Here is a 24,338-nt window from a genome sequence, read left to right as displayed (position 1 = left end):
ACTTTCATTTGAAATACTTTAAAATTAATTACAACTGAACCCGTTTCTAACCTCACACCAGAAAATGTGTAATAGCTGTGACAAAACTAAACAGACTTTAAAATTCACACTACCCATGTTACACTGACTAGGTTCTCATTAAAAAACACAACTCTCATCCTAACACTATTTACCTTACCTTGTACACCCAAAACAAAAACATTTCTCTCATTGGTAATGACTTTATTAGACAATTTTACAACAATGAGGCTTGCATGAAATTGGAGCAGTTACTTTACTTAAAACATCATGTGTGTATGTGTGTCCTGTGCATGTGTCAGTGTATGTGTTCAAGATAATTCACTTCCCCCAACTTATTTGGTGATAGTGTTTGCATTCATACTTTTCCCACTCCCACTAAGCACAATATATGGTGTTTTCTGAGATTTCTGTTTCTCTTGAAGCAAAGCCACGGTCCCTAGAGGAGTATCACTGCTGCTCATCTTCTTCAGCAGTGCCTCTTCCTCCAGCTTTTTCATCCTTCTCTCTGTCTTCATCTTTCCAGACCCTTTCCCATGGAATCGATGTGAAAGCTGCCTGAAAGCTTCTTTCGGAGTGAGTTTCCGCCCAGATTCATCCACATACTCAATCTTGACGTCAGGCTTATAGCTCTCCTTCTCCTTGAAATCTTGAGTGAAGCCCCTGTATTCTTCTCGGCGACTGTACTTGTCATCAAAGCCCATCTTGTCCTCAATGCAGTAGTTGTCGTTGGGCAAGGTGCCTTTGGGTGCTCTGACACGGGCTATCTTCTGCATTTGGGTGTCCAGTAGACCTTTGTTTTTGCACAAATGCAAGGCAGCAGCAAGGCCAGAATTGACAATGGGCTCTTCATCTAAAATGGTGGCAGAGGCTGTGGAGAAATCTGGTTGTTTCTGCTCTTCGTCCAAGTTAACTGTGCTCCATCCGACATTCTCATCCATTTCTGAGTCTGATCCTCCAGCATCATCTTTCTCTTCTTCCTGTTCAAAGTCCATAATGTCTTCTTGGTCCTCTCTGTTGCCCGACAGCCCGTACGTTGGAATATCACCCAGAGTTCTACAAAACTCAGAGGTGGCGTTGAAAACAATGTTGTTCTTCTTCTCAGGATCATTGTCATAGTTGCCCTCATCAAGCACTTTAATCTGCTGTGCCACCCTCTCCCCAGAGTCTTTGAGGAGCAGTTTTTGCCTCAGTTTCCTCTGCTTCTCCAATTGTTTCTGCAGCTCCTGCTCTGCCTCATCCTCCTCTACCACAGCTGGCTCAGGAGGTGTAAAATTTTCATCATCACTTATGTCCATTTCTGCCATTCTGATGTCATCAGACATTTGTGGGATATTGTGTGGCAATGTGCTCTGCTCTTCCTCCTTTACTTCCTCATCAGCTTCATCCAACTGTCTGCGGCCTCGACCACGTGTCCTGGAGCCAAAATCAGTGCAGCGAGTGTCATCGAGTTCATCTGCAACGGTCTCCTTCTCCTTCTTCCTGATCTTCTTCACACGGCGTTTTGTCTTTTTAAAGCTCACCATTTCCTGAGGTGAGTAATACTCTGAGGCGATGGCGAGAGCAGGCATTTCCAAGGACTGGGCCTGATTTCGGAGAGCCTCTCTCATGGCCTGTAGCTCCCGCTCTCGCTCCCCATCAGCAAAGCCCCCTGTATTCAACCGAAAACTCTTTTTCTTTTCACCATCAATTTCCTCGTCGTACTTTGACAGTATGGAGCGGGCCTTAAATTCAACCATGTCATCCACACTCTCCTCCTCTTCATAGGGCTTGTAATCTGGCTTTTTCTTTTTTAACTCCACATTCTTTTCTGCTTTTTCCTTGTCCACCAGTCCGACATTCACAAGCACATCCTCCTCCTCTTCAAGTACACCCTTGTCTTGTAGGGTCAGGATGACAGTCTGGCCCTCATTGAAAGAACCCACCTTGTGCTGCACTTTGAGCCCCTTTAGATCTTGAGATGTGTAGGCATCTTTTTTGCTGTGCGCAAACTCCTCCTCTACCAGACTGCTGACACCAAACTCCTCATCCATCTCTTCCAGAAGTTTGGCTCTTTTCTCTGCCATTTCTTTTTCTTTTGCCAGCGTTCTGCTTCTCTCAACCCAAGCAGATGTGTCATCCAGCCAGTCATCCTCTGCCAGGGTCTTGACTTTACCCAGTTTCTGGTTCTGGAGGCGTTTTTCTTTCATTGCAGCAAGCTTCTCTCTCATCTCTTTCTGCTGTGCAATAAGAACAGGGTTGATGGTCTCAGCAACCATTGGTTCCTCTTTGGTCCCGAGCTCCTTCTTGTTCTCATTTAATTCCAGAGGCTTCAGACCCAGCTTGGCTCTGAGTTTGTTTGTCTCCTCAATGCTGAGGGATGCGTCTCCGCTTGCAGACTGAGGTCCCACTTCTGTATTGCTTTGTTCATATCCAAGATCAACTTTCTCCTTCTTCACTCGAGGCTCTCCGCTGCTTTTTTCACCTTTGCTGCGGCTCTCCCGTCCGCTTCTGTCCCGGGACCTGGAACGTTTTCTTTTTTCTTTTTCCCGAGTCCCATCCCGTTCTGAAGCGTCTCTGTCTCGGTCCTTGTGGCGATGTTTCTTATGTTCGCGACGGCGCTCTTCTGTGTCCTTGTCGCGGCTCTTCTCCTTGTGTTTCTTGGACGACCCCATTATTTCCGCTGCAGGTTACAACGCTACTGCTGTTAAATATACTTTCTTGCACAGCGTGTTGGATACTGGCAGCAAAAAATAGCTAGTTTTTTTTCGCTAACTAGCTCACATTAGCTGTGATAGCTAAGTGGCTAACTGACGGCACAACTCACTTAGTGCGAAAACAAAAATTAAACCTTGTCTTCGAAAGCCAATATTTATCGACGAGGAGTGAGCGTGAGGAACAATTCATTAGCTATATGTTTTCTTCACGCCAGTTAAGACAATCTACTCCACGTTCATGTCCACATCTTTATCCTTCGTCAAACGAACAGTGAACGACAAGATTACTGTTTCCTGCAAATATACTTCCTGTGGTCTAAGATTAGCGACCAGCTAATGTATACTGCCACCTGCTGTATGGAAGTGATCGTGACAGGCCAGGATTACATTCATGAGCTGCAGCGTTTTGGGAGATAAGACGTTATTATTTATCAAATGGCTTTGACTAGACTAGACTAGAAAAATTGTAAAAGATATAACGTTATATGAAGTGCTAGACATTACGACATTTCGTCCACGTTCACTCTGAATGGTAACATCAATGTCGCTTGGCTTGAGTAAAAGCTTACTTAGCAAGCGTAGTTTTTAATAACATGACTAAAAAAGCCATTGTTTTAACCTGCTGCGTTTGTCGTTAGCTAATGTTTCTGTTGGTTTGTCCTGACAGTTTGCAAATCCTAGCTCAACGTTAGTGCGATAAATTAACGTTGTCACGATTCTCATCTTGAAGTTCAGCTTTGCTCGTTTGCTTCAACTCTTACCGAGACATTTAAAGTTAGCTCGATGGTGAGCAGCTGTTGTTAGCAAGCTATATAGCATTAGCGAGCTATCTCGGCAAGGTTGACAACTTTGGCGACTCGTTAGCATTAGGTATTGGGTTTTGTTTTTATGGACACCAATAATGCTAAATGTTCGCTCGACAGAAAACCGAAGTAACGTTTATGTTAACATCGAGGTTACTGCGTGTTGCCATGGCGATTGTGATACGGAACTAACGTTAGGTCACAAATGTTGAGTTAATAAAGTTCACAAACAAGCAAGCTATGTGCACTCACACGCTAGTTTATGCTAACTGCAAGTGCTATACTGGTCCTACGGCAGTTTCTGTCCGTTAACGTAAAGCTAACATTACCGGTGACATTGCAGGGGGCTGTGACCGAAAGCTCGCGCTAACTCGTTTCGTGGTGGAGGGAATGTGGTCATTGTTTTTTCCCCGGGAACCCGAGCGGGCCAAACACACACACACAAAACCCAACGGCAACTAACGTTAACGGATAGGACACAAAAATAGCCAGTAGCTGTTCGGTCAAGGTGAGTTACTGTTGTCAAGCTGTACGCGAGTTCACGTTGGCTAAAATTAACGGTTGTTGGTAAGAAATGACGCATTTGATGCTTTAATGTAACTTAACTGTTAACGTTAACTGTTGGCTAAAACATTTGCATTGGGTTCATGCAACCTGCGTGTGTTAGTAACATTAGCGCTAATAATCATATCAATTTTAACATTTGGTGAGCAGTGCGTCGTTATTAATAGCTAACTACTGTTAACGTTAGCTAAGTAACCCATTTCAGAAGGGTTATTTGTGAAATGTGAAGCATGCTGTCGTTTTTAGACCACTGTCGTTAGGTTAACTTACAGTGGGTTAAGCTATGAATGTTAGTTTACTAGTTAAGTGTTTTCATATTCTCATAACGTTAATGTCCTTTTTGTTTCTTGTGTGTTCTTTTAATGTAAGCTTCTATAACGTGCTTGTTTTGTTGTCCTGTGTGGCGAGGAGGATCTCTTTTGTGGTGAATTCCAGCAAGCTGTAACATTAAGCATGCAGTGTCTTTATCAGTGAAATGTCCTTTTTTCTATAATGTTTTATGTAGTCTTGTTATAAGTCTTGTTTTGTTCTGTGGTTTGTGTTTGGTGACCAGTATGCATTTTGTTGTGAATTGCAGAAAGCTGTAAGAAGGTGACATGGCAACCGGAGGCACTCCTTTTGATGACAGTGCAGAAGAGCTGCACAACTGGACTGTAACCAATGGCAGTCTGGAAGACAGACTCAACAACATGGTAAGGGCTGCTCAGAACCTTAAAGAAGACAAATAATCGGTTGTTTCATTGTCACATAATGTTACATTGGAAGGGCTTCTACAGCCAATTTCACCATCATTTTGTAATTCTAAATGTAAAGTACATGTTGTCTTGTCACTATCATTGCTTATTGATGCCATGATTGGTCTAATATGTAAATTATAAAAGTAAACATGCATAATAAATAACAGTGCAATGTTTTTGCTGTTAATCAGGACTGGGGTGTACAGCAGAAGAAAGCCAACCGATCGTCAGAGAAGAACAAGAAGAAGCTGTCAGCTGGGGTGGTTGAGAGCCGCCTGACTAATGATATTTCACCAGAGTCCACCCCTGGGGCCGGGCGCAGGAGAGCACGCACTCCTCATTCCTTTCCCCACATCAAATACACCACTCAGATGTCTGTCCCAGACCAGGCTGAGCTGGACAAGCTGCGTCAGAGAATCAATTTCACAGACTTGGATGAGGTGAAAAGTTGCTTCACACCATCAGTAATCATTTTTTATTCAGTCTGGTCAATATTGTTGTTAATTTGCATCCTAGGAATGCAAGGATATATTTTTTTTAATGAGTGACATACTGCCACATGTATGAATTTATGGGCAGTAGCTCAATGGACATTGGCAATGAGCCGATGGGTTGACAAACTAACTACAACACTTAAAAACAGAACCCAGTACTCAAAAGGAATTAACCTAATAGAATTCAATTTGCTTGTATTTCCAATGCACTGAAAGATGGCCATACCTGAACATATATAACTGACCCAGTTGCTGCTGTTTATGTCTTTAACGTTGTTTGTAAGATGGGGAGAAACACAACACACAATTTTACATATGGCATTAAGTGGTGTGGTAATGTGTAATGCAATATTTTACTTTAAAGGTTGAATGAGGATTTCTTTCACCACTACTTTGCACTTTAGAGCAACCTTTTTATGAATGTGTTCCCATGTTGACTGTATGCCTTCGATCAGCATGAGGACACGCTTGCCACAAACACACAAGTGCCTTGATACTAGTTTCTTTTGTGGAATCTCAAGGACATGGAATAAAAATCTAAAGGATTATCACACTCTTAAATGAAATGCAAAGTTGTAGTTCATGTTTAGCAGTATTTTTCATAGTTTGGTGTAGAGTTGTTTGGATGATCTTGTCCTGCTATGGAGCTGAGGTTGGTAGAATGGCACAGCAGTACACGAAGGGGGAAGCCACAACAGAGTGAAAACTTTACAAAGCTGAAGTCAGAGAGAGGATTTTGTATCAATGCAGCGGTGTCCTGTTTTTACTCGGCCAATAAATCATGTTTACATGTTCGTAGCATAGTTATCCATAACGGTGTGTTTTTTGGAGAGCCAAAATTTACGTACTGTTCATTAACAATGAAAGTCTGCCTTTTTACACTTTGACTTAAAATACCTGAACACTTACAGTATTTAAGTTTTTAAAAGAAAATGTACATGTACACTTGATTGGTGATTTGTCTGATTTAAATCTTTTCTTCTTCTTCAGAGGAGCATAGGCAGTGACTCCCAAGGACGTGTCACAGCTGCCAACAACCAGCGGCAGTTAGCTGGAGAGAACAAGAAGCCCTACAACTTCCTACCTCTGCATGTAAACACTAACAAAAGCAGGGAGCTGCTCCCTCCCTCCTCCTCTGCCCCAGCCACACCAGCTACCACCAAGGAAACTAAGAAACAGGGCCCAGGACTCAGGGATACATTAACCCCTTTGGTTCCTACCAAGGATACTCCAAGGCTCAGCCGTGATGGCACCGAGAGAGGGCCCTTAGCGCACAGAGAATATGGGAGAGGAGAGCAGAGAATAGACAGCAGCCAGGTAATATTTTGTTTTGTTGTTAACTAAGGTTTTAGTCTGTTGTTACTCTAGTTTAACTTCCACTTGATGCCTTGTGAGTGAGGATTGAGTGGAACAAAGAGGTGTTTCTCTCAAAAACACAGAAGCCTGTGTGTACTGAATAAGCAAAAACTTTGACCTTCTGCTGGTGCTAGAGGAAAAGTCAGAGGATTGCCTAAGTAATTTGAATTTATCCTCTAGGGAACCTGAACACCTGTATCAGAGTTATTCAGATGTATCAAATGAAAATGTGAAAATTGCACAACAGCGGCTATGTAAAAGGGGTTGCTCATGGTCAAGAACCCACAAAGAATTATTTTTCCCCTTCGCCTTATACAGCTTTATAGCAAGGTATATCTGTTTAGCTGCCCAGTCTGTAACTTTACTGTTTTCGTTAGCTCTCATAGCGTTTTTTCGTTTTCAGCAAAAAGCTCTAAAAACCAACTGTACACTACCTGCTCAGCACCAAACAGCAGACTGACACAGTTAACAATTAGCTGATGAACATAGTGGCGCATTTAGCAGTAGAGATGCACTGATTTTCTGATCTCTGATTTTTTAGGTCTGACCTCCTCATTCCAAAACTATAATTGAAACAGGCTACATACACAAACATTTTAGAAACTTTTCTTTCTCTCACTATCACTCAAACATATCTCAAAATAAATAGCAATATAACTCGTCTCAGTGTTTACTACAGAATAACTGTGGTTGGGACATGGGGGAGTATAGTTGTAAATTTTATTAGAAAATATTTGAAAGAGTACATTATTTTAACTATATTAATTCTCTTCTAATATGTTCACCGTTGCTTTACCTTGTCCTTGCTTGTAAATATCAATCCGTGCCTGCATCTTCTAATGTAAATCCAGATAACGTCTCACTCTCTCTGTTTCTCTGCCAAATACACTTTATCTGCCGTTAATAAACCTGGGTCAATGTGGGGAAACACAGCTTTTTTTGTGTTTACAGGTATTTCAGACAGTGTTTCATTTCAGTGTTGTGTCTTTTTCACGTACGTTGAAGAACCTCCATGAAGCTGACCACATGTTTAAGCGCACGTGTGTGTGGCTGTGACAATAGTCGATTACTCTGGTCTGTGCCACTGTGCGCATGACGTGAAACACTGTGCAACATGCATGTAAATGTGACCGGCACAGAATCAGATATGTGACAATGATCAGCCCTGGTCACCGGTCATGGGCGATTAAACTGAAAACTGGCCAATTCCGGTCACCAGCCGATCGATCGGTGAATCTCTGTTTAGCAGTTAAGAGAGAAGATGGTGAAGGTCAAAAACAGAGGTGGCCAAATACACAACTCTAAATGAACGAGTTTGCTACCAAGTTCACCATCTCAGCTTATTAGGTCATTGCATCTCAATGTTGTGTTAACAAGTTTCACTGCTTCCAAGTGGACAAAAAAATCTGTTATTGCAGGTTTAATTATACCAATCCTGCTTAGAAAGTTAATGTCACATTTCATTTAAACGAGTCCTTTTCATATGTACACACGGCATTGTCTATATATCACTGTACTCCAGACTACTCTGTGAAATCAGAACTAGGATGAAAGTGAGGGAGACCTAGTGCGGTTGAAACTAGGCTGTATTTAGGGCAATTTATAAATATGCCACCCTTGGTGGTGGTGAGTTTTGTGCCCAACCCCCTTTCTGCCCTTATTTCGCCCAGTCTGGGCCGTCATTGCAGATGCTCGCTTACCTTTCCTTGCGTCTTTCTCTTCTTTTAATTTACTTTTCTGAAACCCACACCCATACACCACCCTCCTCTCTTTATATGGTCTCAGGTGGTGAGCAAATTGGTACAGATCCGGGAGTACATCAGTAAGGCCAGCTCTATGCGGGATGACCTGGTGGAGAAGAGTGATGTGCCGGCCAACGTGGAGCGTCTCTCACATCTCATCGACCACCTCAAGGAGCAGGAGAAGTCCTATTTACGGTTCCTGCAGAAAATGCTGGTTAGTCCGTCTTTTTTTTTCTCTTTTGTCTTTTCCAGAATTATGTAGTTATTTGCCTTTCTGTATTTGCTGTCAGACAAAGGTATACAATTTCAGTAAAATGTGACCTTTCATGTGTAAAGCTTTTCTTAGTTAATTCATGGTTAAAATGGGACCTGTTTGTGTTTTTATCTTAGCAGTTTGCCACACACAATATATATATATTTTAATGGCAGTCTTTTTCTGTGGCTTGAAACACTTCAACAGTCAAATCATGCGATGATAAAATTGTGCTTGTTAGCATTTTGCCTTGCCTGGAGCATTTATGTGAAATATATAGTAGTATTTGCAAGAAACATTGATTTTTTTACTATTCCAACTGTTAAATTTACTGCTACCTATATTCCCACATATTATATAACACTACATACATGACAGGCATTCCCCATATATGGAGCATCTGGTGCAGCATATTGCGTTTTGAATCATTTACCAAGTTATTACTTTAAAATTGGGTTCTGCATACATTCCTAATCAGCAGTCTTTGAGTCACTGGTTATTCTTTTCCACTATCTCTATAGACACGGGAGAATGAGGAGGATGATGTGGGGACCCTGGACTCTGCAGTGGGCTCAGGTTCACTGGCAGAGAGCACTACTCTGAACATTGAGGTCTGCTCTTCAGATGCCTCAAATGCAACCGTGTGTACATTTGTGGACTATTTCCAAAATATCTGCCACGTTCTATCTTTGTCAAGGGTATCTGTGTATTAAATGTGGCAATTATTATTAGTATAAGATAATTGTATTTTGTCTTTAAATTCAGACAGGAAGGAGAAATCTAAACTGAGCAATTTGTCTTTCATTTCCTTGTATTGTTGTAGCTTAGTATTATTTGCTGTGGCAGTACCTGACAAGCCTCTTGTACCTTTTCTGCTGAGTAGCATTGCAGTATCGTTCCTGTGTTTTGGTAGATTCAGTGTTTTTAATGCTATGTGGGTGTGAATTTTGTAGGGCTGTAGGCCAGAGATGGTGCGATTTGACCAGAAGGAAGAGTTGGAGAATCTGCGTAAGCAGCACGAGCTGCTGAAAAAGATGCTGGAGCAGCAGGAGCAGCTCAGGGCCCTGCAGGGCCGACAGGAAGCACTAATGGCCATGCAGGACAGTGCAGAACAGGCACTGGCTGTGATTGAAGACACAGGTGAGATGCACACTCACTCAGTCACCGCCTATTCACAATGAAGTGCAGACCAGTAGTTGTTTGTTTAGTTATTGTTTTTTTTATCCAGAAGAAAAAGTAGTATACACTTTTGTCAGGAAGAGATGCATCAGTGACAACAAGTTGGCATCATTTTAATGGAACTGTCACTGTAAGAACTGATTATAAGTTTGAAGGCATATTTATGTATCAACATTTTCTGGTAGATATGTTAACAGTTTCTACGAATTATAATTAATGATTAACATAAACAAACATTCTCCTACGTTTCTTTGACATTTGTTGTTGTCGTTAGTTGTCACAGAAACCACAGGAAGTGTTTCAGGCCTGAGCATCACATCAGAACTGAATGATGAATTGAATGATTTGATCCAGCGGTTCCACAACCAGCTACATGACTCTCAGGTACCATAGACTGTGCATCTGGGCTGCCATAATCTCCTACAGTAATAGCATTATTTCATTAAGAAATATTTCCTATATTGAAATGTCATCTGACTCTGACTGCTGTTCTTAAATAATAAATAATAATTATCACAAAATTATGATATTATGTACGTATCAGTGAAGATATTTATAGTGTACAAATTGACGAATAGACTTTAACCTGGAATGGCATATCCCATAGTCACCCCTATTCTACCTTTTTAAAATGTTTTACTTTTTAAAAATGTGTATTTAATTAAGAAATGTGTCTGTTTCTTAACTGAATAGTAACATAGTAACAGTTTATAGTTCAAGTTTCCATTATTTATGGCTTATAGACTAAAGCAGTGCCAGACAACCGTCGTCAGGCAGAGAGCCTTTCTCTCTCTAGAGAGGTGTGCTGGTCTAGGGCTCCCCAGGCTGTTGGTCCACCTCAACACAGGCCTCTCCTCCACTCTGCCTCTGGTCCCCATACTGGCCTAGACACAGGGACAACAGCAGCCAGTGCCAAACTCACTAAGCTTAAAGAACTCCAAGACAAAAAGCAAACCATGGACAAGATCCTGCGGGAACTGCATTCACTCAGAGACCAGACACTCAATAATAACGCAAGTAAGAGTATTTCCAAAGCCTTTTTGTGCAGTATTTCTGTGGCTTTTTGCCCCTATAAAGTGAAGATGAATAGCATGTGGTTCCCATCAGGTCGTGGTTTGTCAACGCAGTGCAGTCTCAGTATGGGAGGATCTGCAGATTGTCCATCTGCTGTCTGCTCTAATGGGGCCTCTGCTTCCACTTCCTTTCATCCTTCACTCACGCAACACCAGGATGGCTCCAATTCCACAGACAAGCTCAGGTATACACAAAAACCACACCACTCAAGCGGTTGAAAGGGCAGGTCAGATAGCAGCAGCAGGGTGTTGTATAGAGTGGGGGTGGTGTGATGTAGGGTGGTATTGTGAAACCTTGTAGACACAAAACCTACTACTTCTCTTGTTTATAAGTTGCAGGCTTTGCTGAAGTTTTCTTGAAGAAGACACTCAGCCTTCACCCTTTATAGCGCTGCTTTTCTGTAGGTGATTGTACTTTGAGCTATAGTAGAGGGGGGAATTGGAAATTCCCCTCTTGTTTTGACTACTACTAAACATAGTTTACATTTGCCTTTCATTCACATATTTGTGTTCTTCTTATTCCCTACAGGAAGCTAAAGGAGGTCCACAAGCGTTTGAATGAGCTGCGGGAATTGGTTCAGTACTACGAGCAGACTTCGGATATGATGGTGGATGCGGTCAATGAGAATGTGAAAGAGGATGATGATGATGAGGAACAGGAGGAGGAAGATGAGACAGAGGACAGTTCTATGTTTGAGGCCATGTTTGACTCAGAGCAGGAGAACCGCCAGCCTATAACTAACATCAGGTGTGTTGGTCTAAAGGGGGAAAAAGAAAAAAGATTTTTTTAAAATATATATCTTATCACCGTAGGCTCTAGAAAATTATGATGAGCATTTATCATCTGCTGTTTTTATAAACCACACATGAATTGAGAAAATAATTTGCTTAATTGATATTGAAAATAACCTTTAGTTGAAGCATTATATTATAAACAGACTCGGCTTGTATTAAATTTGCTACATTATACTTTAACAGTGCCAATGGGTGGGGAAGGTTTGTTGTTGCTGAGCTCAAGTTACAGTATGATAGCGTTTAGCATTAGGTCACTGTGTGTCTAATTCTGCTACTGGCATTGTGATGTATCCGGTCACTGCATTTTATCTGTTTAGAAACTCACAGCGCAGTGGCAACTGGACAGACTTAAACAGCCTGACCAATGGGCGCAGTGTCAGGAGTAGTGCCACTAACAACCGTGATGGTAGACTCAACACTGAGTGTGAGATCAACAACCGGTCGGCAGCTAACCTCCGCAGCCTCAACATCCCCTCAGCTATAGGTACACTCATGCACACACAGATCCATGTCACAGCTTTTTGTCACAGTCTTGTTTTTGGGTATTCGTGTGGATTATTGCATTTTTTCCTGGGAGCATAATTATTGGATTGTATAAATATAACTGTAACTTTTAAACCCAATTTTAAATTATACTGTTCTATACTGTACAGAATAACTCTGTTTAACTCAAAATTATATTTCTATAACTTTGTTCTCATTTAGAGTGCCAGTACAATAGAGACACCCCTTATAATCGGGTGAAGGACAATGATGAGGATGAAGATGTTCTCGATAATGATGACGGAGCACAGGCTGTGGCTGCAGACAGTGAGGCATCTGGGTCTAGTCGAAGAAGCAGTCTGGGGAATGATGGCGGTTTTGCCCAAAAGGTTCATCGGCACACAGCAAAGCAGAAACTCCGGCAGCTTCAGGAGCTGGTGGCCATGGTTCAGGTGAGGCAGATGACAGAATAATATTAAAGATGCTAAAGTGGGGGTGTAGGTGTTGACTCTTGAATGGCAGAATAAAAGGAAAGCATGTTAAATATATTTCTGACTTTGTCAGCTAATATTAGTAGTATTTAAACCCATTCGGGGTTAAATGTTTTCTCATTACTGTTGCGTCATGTTTGGCCACTTATTTATGGGGAAAAAACACACCACAAAACAAATAATGAGGCTTTGACTGCAAGGAAAATGTGCAACAGTTGTTTAACATCAACTTAACAACAGTTAAGTGTTTTAGGTTGGATTTTTCTTTCTAACAGCTGAGGTGGTGGCTATCTATCTCTGCTATGATAACACCTTTTTAAGTATATACACGCTGAACCAAAAACAAAACTGAACACTGTGCAAATCCTGTGTTTCTGTTTGTATCCAGAGTGATGACACAGATGGCACAACAGCTAATGAGGATGAAGCTTTACACCAACAGCCAAATAATACCAGAGCTAATGTGGCTGGATCGCTGGGGGCCATATCTAAACAGAATCCCAGAGAACTCACTCTCTCTGGCAAGGCCAGGTACAGTATATAAAATATCTGAAAAGACTGATTGTCTGTCCACTTGTCCCGAAACATTATTTTCACTGTATTCTGAGTATTTACTTCTTGTCTGTGGGATGTGACTTGAATTAATTTGCATCAAATCTATTCTGGACACAGGGAGAAGCTGTATGAGGAGAAGCTGCGTCAGCAGAAGCAGGAGCTACAACAGCTCCATGAAGAGCGCCAGAGGCTCATTGAAATCCAAGGCAAAATCCAGGACCTTCAGTGGGCTTGCCCTGACCTCCAGGTATTTTACATCTTATGTCTTCTTCAAATAATATGCCAAGAATCAGAACTAGGATTGATACGAAACAGAATCAGTATGTAGAATTGATATCAGATTTATTTTTATAATTTTGTCAACTCCATTTAAATCAACCTGGGTGGACTAAATCATATGAATATTTCTCAGAAAAGAACACCATCAACTACAATTTCCTAAAATATAACATCTATATAATATAAAATCTAATAAACAGTTTCAACAAAAGTAAACATTGCCTTCTTAAAGGTAGGATTTATTACATGGCTGTTAATTAATATCTGCATTAGTTTTAGCTCAGCCTACCTCAAACTGGCAAATGAGTATAAATCTGCTGTTTATTTAAAGGGTTAGATATTTGTATTTAACAAAATATACCCTTTAAACTTTTTGCGGTCTCCTTTCTAGTCATCTGTGTCCAGCACAGCGAGTCAGCAGGGCTTGCTGAGGAAGGTTCCAGTTGCAGTTTCCACTCCGGCCGCTGTCCAGGCTTCCTCTTCCTCGGGACCCAAAGCCAACTCTGCTGTGCTCAAACCCACTGCTCCAGAAGCAGCTACTTCTTCAGTCACTGACAATGAGGTAAGAGACTCCACCTTGCACACACAAAGCCCCTTGGCTAGCACTAGTCAACTCTCAAAATGACATCGGTACTTCCAGAACAATACAGATTACGATGAGTGTTCCCCTCTGTTCTTGCGTTGTCAGCAGCTTTGGTCAGAGATGCGCCGCCACCAAATTTTGCGTGAAGAACTGAGACAGCGCAGAAAGCACCTAGAGTCATTGATGGCTGAACACCAGCGGCGTAGTGGTCTCATTGACTCTCCCCGGCAGACGGACGACCAAGAAGGCCTTGCTACACCCTCACAGTCTGTCAGTAGAGATGAAAGGTAGGAGACGTACTGTTCTATGGGCCTGTCCCATTAAAACTAACGGTTATTCTATAGACGGCAACATTTTTTATCCATTTGTTGATGTGTAATTAGGACAATGGCTACCTGGGGTTCCTCTCCCTGCCATCTTGATGATGATGATGATGAGGACGAGGATGAATATCGCTCAGAGATGGGTGCAGAGGAGGAAGAGGAGCAGGATGAATGTGAGGAGAGCAGCTCTGATGATGACATCCACATATACTCATCCAGCAGGAACCAGTGCTCTTACAGTAACAGGAAGAATCAAGGAAGGTCAGACCAAGCGGAACGGAAGCAGTTGTGTTTTACTGATAATCTATAATCGTTTTTTAAAAAATTATGTGCTCACCTTTTTCTGTCTTTAGCAACCTGAAGCCTCCACCTGCCTTCTTGGGTGAAGGAAGTGGGAATTCGCCTCTTCATAACAAGTCTAAGGCCAATCAGCAGCAGCAGCAGCAGCAGCAGCAGCAGCAGCAGCAGCAGTCCAGAAGTTTGAACCAGTCTGCGAGCCAACATGGAGGTACACGACGGCAGGAGAACCTGCGCTGGGCCTCTGAGCTCTCTTTCACCGAGGGCTCATGTCATTGGCAGGAACAGGTCAGCCAGCTGCAGAGACAGCTCGACTTCAGCACCAGCATGTGTCAGACCCTCCTGCAGGACCAGCAGGTCGGTGCATTGAACAAATACTTGCACATACTTTACAATTGACACAAGCTTGCACTGCATTTGTAGATTTAATTTGAAGTCATGGTGGAATTGTCAATGTGGTCATTGTTCTCTGCTCCAGTCTTTGTTTAGGTGCCTTTTTACTTTGTCTTTTTGAACATAATGAAACAATTGTCAAATATAAATTCTTCTCCCCTCTCCCTCCCTTCTCTTCCACAGACACTCTCTTATATGTTGCAAACCTTGCTGACAGGTCAGTACAGTGTGTTACCCAACAACCTGTCATCACCACAAGTCCACTTGGTAATGCACCAGCTCAACCAGTGTTACACCCAGCTGACTTGGCAGCAAAACAATGTACAAAGGTGAAAACGATAGCATCAACAGTACAGTACACTACTTTATTTCTATCAAGTAGATAATCTTTTAAAATGTTCAATAATCCGTCATACTTTTCCTTCAGACTAAAACAGGTCCTGAATGACCTCATTCGCCAACAGCAGCATCAGCAGACTTCAACAGCAGGTTGGCAGACACAGAAGCATGGCTCATCCCAGGAATCCCGCTCCAGTCCCTCAGCCTCTCCTGGTGTCTTCCTCCCCTTCTCCTCTAACCTGCATCCTTCAACCAACAACATGTCAACTGCTGCCTTATCCCCATTCCTTCCCAGTATGGCATGCATATTTATTAGCTCCTGAGCTTAATTCTCACACAAAAAATGTTTAGAATGGCATGCAATTCATAGTTTTCAGTCACGTGACGTGCGTGGTGAGTTGGAGGGCAAAAGAACGGACCAACATAGCGGCTCACACTGCGACTCCCCCGTAGAGATGCCGCAAAAGCAGTCAAATTTTATTTGGATCACCTTTCAACTTAAGAAAAAAGAAATTAACACAAACTGCAAGTGCATCCGCTGCCGCATTTCTACCGCTAAAAACCGCCAGCTTCCTGCTGCCGCTTGGGCTGCGGTAATGTTTACTTTTACTTCTGGGTAATCCCTCACCTAACACAGCCCAGGCTTGTCTCCTCGATTAGTAAATCCGGAAGCACAACAACCATCCAGCATTTTGGCAACGCAAAAAGTAACAAACTCAAAGTAATAGTGTATCACATGCATAGGCCTGTTGGTTGGCAGGCAACGGAAATTAACGTCTTTTTGCCCTCCAAGGGAGCGTTTTCATTGGAGTATGACATCACTTGAAAACTATGAATAGAAGCGACAGAAAACTGAAACATCTAAATGAGACTGGATAGACAGGGTTCTCAGGGATCTTTTTTTAGACGAGTGCCAAAAACCCTCAAGCGATTCTGAAATAAATCATGACCTTGAATAAGTTATTGCATTTATGAAAAATTTGGCAGCACCTCTTCACAATAAAAGAAAATAAAAATGTTCAAGAAAATAAATTATAGAGAATTAATGTGTTTTTTTGTACACTGGCTAGATAATGTTGCTAGTACTTGTAGGCGTTATCTTTTCCAATTAGTACATTTAAATTTGAAGTAAGTGGTGCATTATAAAGTGACTCAGTGGGGCAGAAATGTAAGGTCAAAAGCGCTTCTGTTGTGATTTAATTGAATCTATGGACCATTAACACTTAAACTAGAGCAACTTAAGTTTTTTTCCTTTCTTTCACTCTGCAGGTTTAAACTTATTTCCACTCTTCCCTGCGCCCATGGGTGAGTTCCCTCAGGGGGCGGCAGGTCAGGCAATCCCTGACCACCAGAAGCAGCAGTTGGACCCCAACACTTCTATCAAAACAGAGTACATGAGTTTCCCTCCTCCACTGCAGCGCTCTCCTCTTAATACCAATACTGAGAGAGGGTATGTACATAATTTTTGCTTGAATAGACATGGACAACATAGACATTATGTTTATTTATGTAAAGAATGTTCATATATTTGTTTTCCCCTTTAGACCGGCTGGCTGGGTTAAAACCTCCTACGCAAACAACACCGTCCAGCATCACCAATCTAAAATGGAGCCCCAAGAGTCTCCCTCCTCCTCCCCCACTTTCGCCAACCACCGCCTCCGACCTCAAGAATTTGACAGGGAATCACAGGAAAGCTTCAGCAGCATGCCTGATCACGTTGATCCCACCACCATCACAAAGACTTTTAAGGCCGGGCGCAAGGCCTCTGCACAAGCCAACCTGGCCTCACGAACCAAGACACCTAATTCAAAGAGTCGCCGTAGGAGGAGCAAAGGGCACAACAAGAACAGTGAAGGTATCAAAAAATGATTTGCTGGAACCAAATTAGCAAAGACTTGATGAGGACAATTTCACCACTGTTTGTCTTTTAATTTTTGCTTATGTGTTCTACAGGCCACGAGAGTGACAGTGTTAGCAGTACTGCAGACTTTGCCCAGGAGAGGGCAGCCCTGTCTCGTCAGAAGGACCAGAATAAGAGTCTGTTGGACAAGCTGACTCAAGAGAAACTTGACAGCAAAACTAAGCTTGGGAACAAACAAAATGACCTGTCCTCTGGTATGAGTCAGGCTACTTTTAGTGAAAGTTATGCATCCACCTCATGCCTCTTGTGTCTGTGTTAATTTTGTTTTTCTTTGTATACATTTAATATCTGTATCAGGCTTATTTTAGTTAGGTTTTTTTTATTATAACATCTATTATTTTAATTTGATTTCTGTGCATCTGTCATGACCACATGTTTCATTTTAATTTTGGGTTAATTTACTTTGTTGTCACTTTAATTTATCTTACTCACAGCCTATGCTTGGAGAACACCCTTCCTCTCTAACAGAATTGCATGCACAGAAGCACCAGGTAAACTCACGATGCCAAACTCAAGCATCATTTGGTTCTTATGTCACCTAAACATCCTATGCATGTTCTATTTTTGGCTTAACCCAAGGGAAGAATTGTTTTTTACTCATGGATGAGATTATGCCACACACAATGTGTCCACCCAAATCTTATGTTGTCAAATCTTGAACCTGTAGATGCGAGCAGTGACTTCTCACTGTTTGAAGCACTGAGAGAGACCATCTACTCTGAGGTGGCTACTTTGATATCCCAGAATGAGTCCCGTCCCCACTTCCTCATCGAGCTCTTCCATGAGCTGCAGCTGCTCAACACAGACTACTTACGGCAGAGGGCACTGTATTCCCTACAGGTCAGTGCAGACGCATGTAACTCCTTACTGATGTTCTGTTTGAATGTTCAGCTGCTGTTTTAATCTAGTATGGATATTTCCTTTATTGAGTATTGGGTTCTAGGTCATATGGGTTGTTTTCTTAGAGGCAGATATTATCTGGTGACTGGTGACAGATTTTGGTCTCTCAGACTATTTCCAGACATAATTAATTCATATTTGAGAGAGTCTGGACAAAATATCTCTGCTTTCTGGGCCGACCAGACCTGCAGGAGACAACGAATGACAATTAGGAAGAAAAGGAACTTTTGAAATGGCAATGCGATTAAGGCTGCTGGACACTATGGGTTTTAAGGACAACTATGGAGTGGTGGAAATGTAGTCTTGAACTGCTGAGGGGTAATAAGTGTCTTTGTAGGGCTGAGCAATAAAACAATGATAATTACCGCAATATATTGCAAAGCACTTAACTTTTAATTAACTTTATTAATATATTTATTTTGTTGAGGGAAAAGGGACTGAAAAAAAGATTTTACTTATTTTTACTCATGCATATTTGTTGACAAAAGATGTTTTTCATAATTTTTTTTAAAGTCCAACCTTATATTTGTGAAATGATCCACTTTTGGATTTCACATTTATCATGATAATTATCTATATCAAATGATATGAAATATTTTATTGTTTTAACATTTTTGGCCATATTGCCCAGCTCTATGTGTTTGTCTGATTTTTAAAATCAGTCAGCATTTTAAAACTCCTGTAATCTGAGCCTGGCCTTTGATTTAAATGCAGTGTCCCCTTAAGAACTTTGCAGCATTACAAATAATCTCTCCCCGTGTTTTTGCCAGGATATAGTGACCAGGCACCTGGCAGAGAAGAGTGCAGCTGAGGAACAGTTGCCCCGTCTTGGTCCTGTGGTGTGGGCTGCAGGCTCTCAGTCTGAGCTCACACCCAGTGAGAGTCTGGCTACCAGTGATGCAGTAAGAGACAAATTATTGCTTTCCAGTGCGGTATTCTCACATGCCGCTACCAATCCTGCAGTCTTTCCCTCAGTCCTTATTGTCATCCTGCACCTAGTCTTTTCTTAATCACCTTTACTTGCTTCCTCTTCTACATTTCAATACATCTTTCATTAGTTTCTCTCTCAGCCTTGTCTCCTTTCATCCTTCACTGCCTTGTCTCTTTTTATCCTTCATGTCTTTCTTTATTCCCTGATTTTAATTTTCCCTCCCCCATCTTCATTGTCTTTGCATTTAACTTGACAGCAAGACTTCAGAAGCCTGTCTGTAAAGAATGACCCTCATCTCTCCACGACTCTTTTGCCAGATCAGACACGTGTTCTTTGTTCTGGGCCAAGATCCCCAGAGTAATGCTAATTGGGTGCCAGGCCTTTTGTCTGTCTAAATAACGCCTTTATTCAAGAATGATGGATGAAATGTGTAATTTCCCAAATTAGTAGAATGGCAAGAGAAGTCTGTCGATAGAATATGCTGGAAATTTTTCTGGGATGTTAGGTGGATCTGTGATGAGTTATCCTTTCTTCTTTAATCTAAACATTTGGTATAAAACCTTTTTGTTTAAGAACATGTCATATATTTGCCATGGGTGCCTCACATAACAGAATCTTCACCTTTTTCAGGAGGTGGTGGAGAAAAATTTGAGGCTCACACAGGACCCAATGAAGAAGAGGGATGATGCAGAATCTGTGGACAACGACAGCACGATGTCAACCTCCTCCAACTTGGAACCATTTGCTAACGATGACCTGGGTATAGTTATGCATGTAAAAACATTCTGAGTTTGGAAAGCAAGGTGCTGAAGCTTGTGAAAGTGTATACCTATCTGAAACCTTTCCCACATCCTGGTGTTCAGCTGAAACGCTTTGCTTATTGCCTTTAACTATATCAAATTGGGGTACCCCTTCCCACTTTTTCCAGCCAGACTACTCAGGCCATGTCTTGGTAAACTAACCAGGTTACACCTCAGGATCAATGCTTTGGCAATAGAAAATGGGCTGTCAGATTTTGGGAACTTCAGTGACATACATAAGGTGTAAGGCTGGTATACTTTGTTTGATCCTGTAGTGTAAACCTGGTTACAGATGCATTAATATCCATTACAGTCTTCTCTCTCTTACTTCATTGATTTTGAACTTTTTGGATACCATTTGTGTCTCCTTTTCACTACCCCGCTCTCCTTTCTTTGCTGCTCTGATAGGAAACACGGTGATTCATTTAGACAAAGCTCTGGCCAGGATTAGGGAATATGAGCGCATGAAGCTTAAAGCTGAGTTTAACCCCTGCAGCACCAGCACTGCAGGTGCAGGTGGCTCTGAAGTCTCAAATGCTGAACATCCTTCTGCTAACCCTGCTGACCCAGCGGAAGGTACCCAATCATATAAGCCTGCCTGAGTACACTATGTGCAAAGACCTGTAGCAACACTATCACTGCCGTTCACGTAGCTGTTTAATTAAGCAGGATGTTTGAATAAAATGATGTTATTTCTCTGTGAGCAGGAGGTGCAGCTGGTGATATGCGCTGCCCTCAGATTGACACCCAGCAGTTGGATCGTCAGATCAAAGCTATCATGACAGAGGTCATTCCTTTCCTTAAGGTAGGATAACCAACACGGAGCTGCAGGGTGGCTTGTTAGCTTTGTGCTGCAGAGAGTGTACTGGGGTGAAGAAATATGAATTTCTTATAGTTGATACGAGCTATTAAATTTGCTTGTTAGTAATTAATTGCTAAATGTTTGTTGTCAGTTCTGGGTGCACCACTGTGAATATGAACAGTTATTAAGTGAAATCGTTCTGTAATGTTCATGTTTTTTTTTATTAGGAGAACATGGATGAGGTGTGTTCCCTCCAGCTGCTGACATGTGTGCGGCGCATGGTTCTTACTCTCACCCAACACAACGATGAAAGCAAGGAGTTTGTTCGCTTTTTCCACAGACAGCTGGGAGGCATACTGCAGGTGTGACCAGTACCAGGTTCATCAAGTGGAGGTGACACAAGTTTAAGCACATCAAATAAAAAACAAACTTTTCTGACATTCACTCTCTCTTGCTCCAGGACTCTCTTAGTAAATTTGTGGGCCGTACTCTGAAGGACTGTGGGGAGGACCTTTTGGTGGAGATCTCAGAGATCCTCTTCAATGAACTCGCCTTCTTTAGGCTCATGCAGGATTTGGACAACAGCAGCAGCATCGCCAAACACAAAAATAAGAAGATGGCTGAGCAACCCAGTAAAGCAAAGCACAGTCTCAAGGTTAGTTGTTTTTTCTGTTTCCACTTTGTATCTTTGGTAATATAATAAAAGTATGTATAAGGAAAATACTGTGCCACAGAAATGTGTTTGAATGAGACTTCTTTAACTCTTTAATTTATTCCTCTAATTAGGAAAATACAATAGCTGGTGGTAATAAATCAGTTTCTCCAGCCTACACAGATGAAGACAAGGTCAGTCATTTTAATACTGATAATGAAATTGTCAATATTAATTAGTAAACCAGGAATGTGGGTTACAATAATATCTCTCTTTTTCTTCCAGGACCAAGATGAAGCTGAGCAGGAAGGTGATTCTACTCTCCGGGACCTTTACCTGCAGACAGAGAGGAAGAACAGCAGGAGCAGTGCTTCAGAGGTTGAAGAGGAAGATGAGGATGAAGGGGATAGACAAGGAATGCCTCTGTCAATCAGTAAGTGAACATGTTAAAAAGGGCACTTTGGTTTTACTCAGTGAAGAAAAAAACTCCCCAGAAAGTAAGCCAAAGTCCACCCTTCACATTTTTATCCTGTAAATACCAGGATAACATTGTTTAATTATTTGTGCCATCACTGTCAATGAGAAGTGGCCAATAATGCTTTTTTAAAGTTATATCAGGATGTAAATTCAGTAGTGTAGTAAAATAGTTTAGCTACAAATAAGCAAAGATTCCTCATCATGTTAATGTGTACCAGTTCATGTATGTTAAATGTTTCTCTGCCTAAAAGCAATTTTATGTAAATACGCATACATGCATGCATTAGTGTAACACACACGTATCTCTCACTGGCTTTCTTTCAGGTCTTTCCAAAGCAGAGACTCAGGCCCTGACAAACTACGGCAGTGGAGAAGACGAGAATGAGGAGGAGGAAATGGAGGAGTTTGAAGCTGGACCTGTTGATGTGCAAACATCATTACAGGCTTCCGCCGATGGACAGGTGGAGCAGGAGGTCAGGGTTACAGTTAGTCAAAGAGATAATATTTCATAAACAACTGTAATTTTTATTTTATTCTTTTTTTTTTATTCAGCACATTTTTCTGAGCCTGACCTGTGTAATTGTGTCATGCTTCAGGGGACAAGACCCAGCGAAACCCAGGAGACCAAAACTGAGCAGGGGAGTTCAGAGAAAGAGGATGCTGGTGAGGCCTTCATGATATTTTCAGTGGAAATTTCCTTTGAGCTGGAACTGGCTTTTGTCTCATAGAAATCTTGTATTTTTAGACCCTTTTGTTAGTCCATCTCTTATCACATCAGCTTTTTGTCTTTTGTTTTGCAGAAATCAACCAGTCAGTGGGGACTACAGATTCCACAGTGGAGGACCGTGACATGGCGGCGTATCAGAGTCCTGAGGTGGAGAGTAAAGCTGGGGCAGCTGCTACTTCGGAAGCAAGCTCTGCAGTCTTCCATGATCAGGATTTCCAAAAGGAAACAACCACTACTAGCAGCCCCGACACAGACTCACCCGTCATGATCAATGTAGATGTAAGTCCAAGGCTGAAGATGCTTAGTTTCATTTAAAATATGCTCAGGATACTTGTATTTATCCAATTATCAGATTGTATCAAAATAGTGTCTACACCATTGCTCAGTAGTAACACACTGGACTCCTTATTGTTGCTGTTGTGTACTGATTTTGTTAATAATATTGATGCAGGAGATGGGCTCAGGTAACACCAGTCAGAAATCTGATGAGGACGACTTTGTTAAGGTGGATGATTTACCACTGCAGCTTACAGTCATGTGTGAGGTGTGTAACAGCAATTAAAAAACCTTCTGTTTATTTTTAGTATATATTAAAGGGAAGTCGGGGTGTAAAATCCCTGTTAAAAAATGGCTTTATCCAATGATGTACTTGCTGTGTGCTGTACCATTAGGAGGAACTACAGAAGAGAATAGTAGAGGAGCAGCAGAATAACAACCTGTCTGCAGAGATCCTCAATGGAAACACGGAATCGCTGTCTGGGCTGGTGGGAAATGCACATGCACTGAAGGAACCCGGTATGGATTACAATCTTTGTAGTTAGTATTACAGTTTTATTTGTGATTGCCAAATACTCTACAAAAGCCAAGGCCCTATATTGTGTTACCATGCATACATCCATGCAGGAATAAGTTTTTGTATGTACATAAACTAATAGTCCAGTCATTTTAGAGTAAAGTCTGTCTTTTTCTTTGTCTTTTTCAGACACCGGCGGTGCCCAGAGTGTCTAAAGATTTTTACAGATGTCTCAAAATCTAGCAACACTATGCTTACACCCTCAATCTGCTCTGGATGTACGGTTGTTGATTCTTTATCTGCTAGGTTAAAGGAGCAAAGGCTCATAATTGGTCACACGTTAGCTGCGACTCTGACACATAACAGATGCAATTAAACATCTACACATAATTAACACATTCATTTTATTGCTATTACATTCATTGTGATTTATTGGTAATCTGTGGAGGGCTTGTCTTTATGCTGCTGATAACAGAGTTAAGCCTCTGTTTGAATCTTAATAGTACAGAGACTCCCCTTCAGATCCGCCTTAGTCTCTTTCTCGGTTCTGGGATCAGTTTAACACGAGTTGTGTTTTTTTTTTAAATGTTTTATTTGTCTTGGCCTGGCCTTAATGCTGTAAAGCTCATCTTTTCTGCACTTGATTCCTAATTATAAAGAGATTACAGTAGGATAGAAGTTCAGCTATAGCCTGGATGATTTCAGCTAATTGTTTCACTTTTTTCTTTATATCAAAGCTCAGACTTAACTTTTATCCCTTCAGATGCATCTTTATATACTGTTTTGTTCTGTTAATGGTTAATCTTCATTGAATTTCATGTAATTAAAATGTGGACTTCAGTAATGTTTTAAATAATAAAATGCTGGAACTTTAAAAACGTA

At 41.5% G+C, this 24,338-nt stretch overlaps 2 protein-coding genes across 8 annotated transcripts; one reads left to right on the top strand and one right to left on the bottom strand.

Moving 5' to 3' along the window:
- Positions 1-205: 205 nt before the first annotated feature.
- sart1 (spliceosome associated factor 1, recruiter of U4/U6.U5 tri-snRNP) lies at positions 206-3,922 on the bottom strand. Its single transcript, XM_046047706.1, has one exon. The coding sequence runs from the start codon at positions 2,670-2,672 to the stop codon at positions 354-356; it is 2,319 nt and encodes a 772-aa protein (XP_045903662.1). The 5' UTR covers positions 2,673-3,922; the 3' UTR covers positions 206-353.
- pcm1 (pericentriolar material 1) lies at positions 3,035-24,338 on the top strand. Of its 7 annotated transcripts, none has more exons than XM_046047703.1 (40): positions 3,036-4,025; positions 4,659-4,773; positions 5,010-5,258; positions 6,303-6,629; positions 8,454-8,624; positions 9,185-9,274; positions 9,617-9,803; positions 10,117-10,226; positions 10,586-10,859; positions 10,950-11,100; positions 11,445-11,663; positions 12,028-12,194; positions 12,416-12,645; positions 13,073-13,215; positions 13,357-13,486; positions 13,910-14,080; positions 14,207-14,388; positions 14,485-14,685; positions 14,778-15,078; positions 15,298-15,443; positions 15,542-15,747; positions 16,723-16,903; positions 16,998-17,308; positions 17,407-17,568; positions 17,809-17,865; positions 18,042-18,214; positions 19,045-19,176; positions 19,836-19,965; positions 20,414-20,581; positions 20,713-20,810; positions 21,035-21,169; positions 21,268-21,462; positions 21,594-21,653; positions 21,745-21,892; positions 22,261-22,409; positions 22,533-22,599; positions 22,737-22,942; positions 23,115-23,207; positions 23,335-23,458; positions 23,646-24,338. In XM_046047703.1, exons 2-40 carry the CDS (start codon positions 4,678-4,680, stop codon positions 23,669-23,671), a joined length of 6,366 nt encoding a protein of 2,121 aa, XP_045903659.1. In that variant the 5' UTR covers positions 3,036-4,025; positions 4,659-4,677; the 3' UTR covers positions 23,672-24,338. The 7 variants fall into 7 exon arrangements, with proteins under 7 accessions (XP_045903660.1, XP_045903661.1, XP_045903659.1 ...); XM_046047700.1 differs by having other exon boundaries at positions 3,038-3,246; positions 9,185-9,304; XM_046047699.1 differs by having other exon boundaries at positions 3,038-4,025; positions 9,185-9,304.

The sequence above is a fragment of the Micropterus dolomieu genome, linkage group LG04, assembly GCF_021292245.1.
Source record: "Micropterus dolomieu isolate WLL.071019.BEF.003 ecotype Adirondacks linkage group LG04, ASM2129224v1, whole genome shotgun sequence".
In the NCBI taxonomy this organism is placed as follows: Eukaryota; Metazoa; Chordata; class Actinopteri; order Centrarchiformes; family Centrarchidae; genus Micropterus; species Micropterus dolomieu.
The sequence above is the reverse complement of the archived record's forward strand: the minus strand, read 5'-3'. Positions and strand labels throughout refer to the sequence as shown.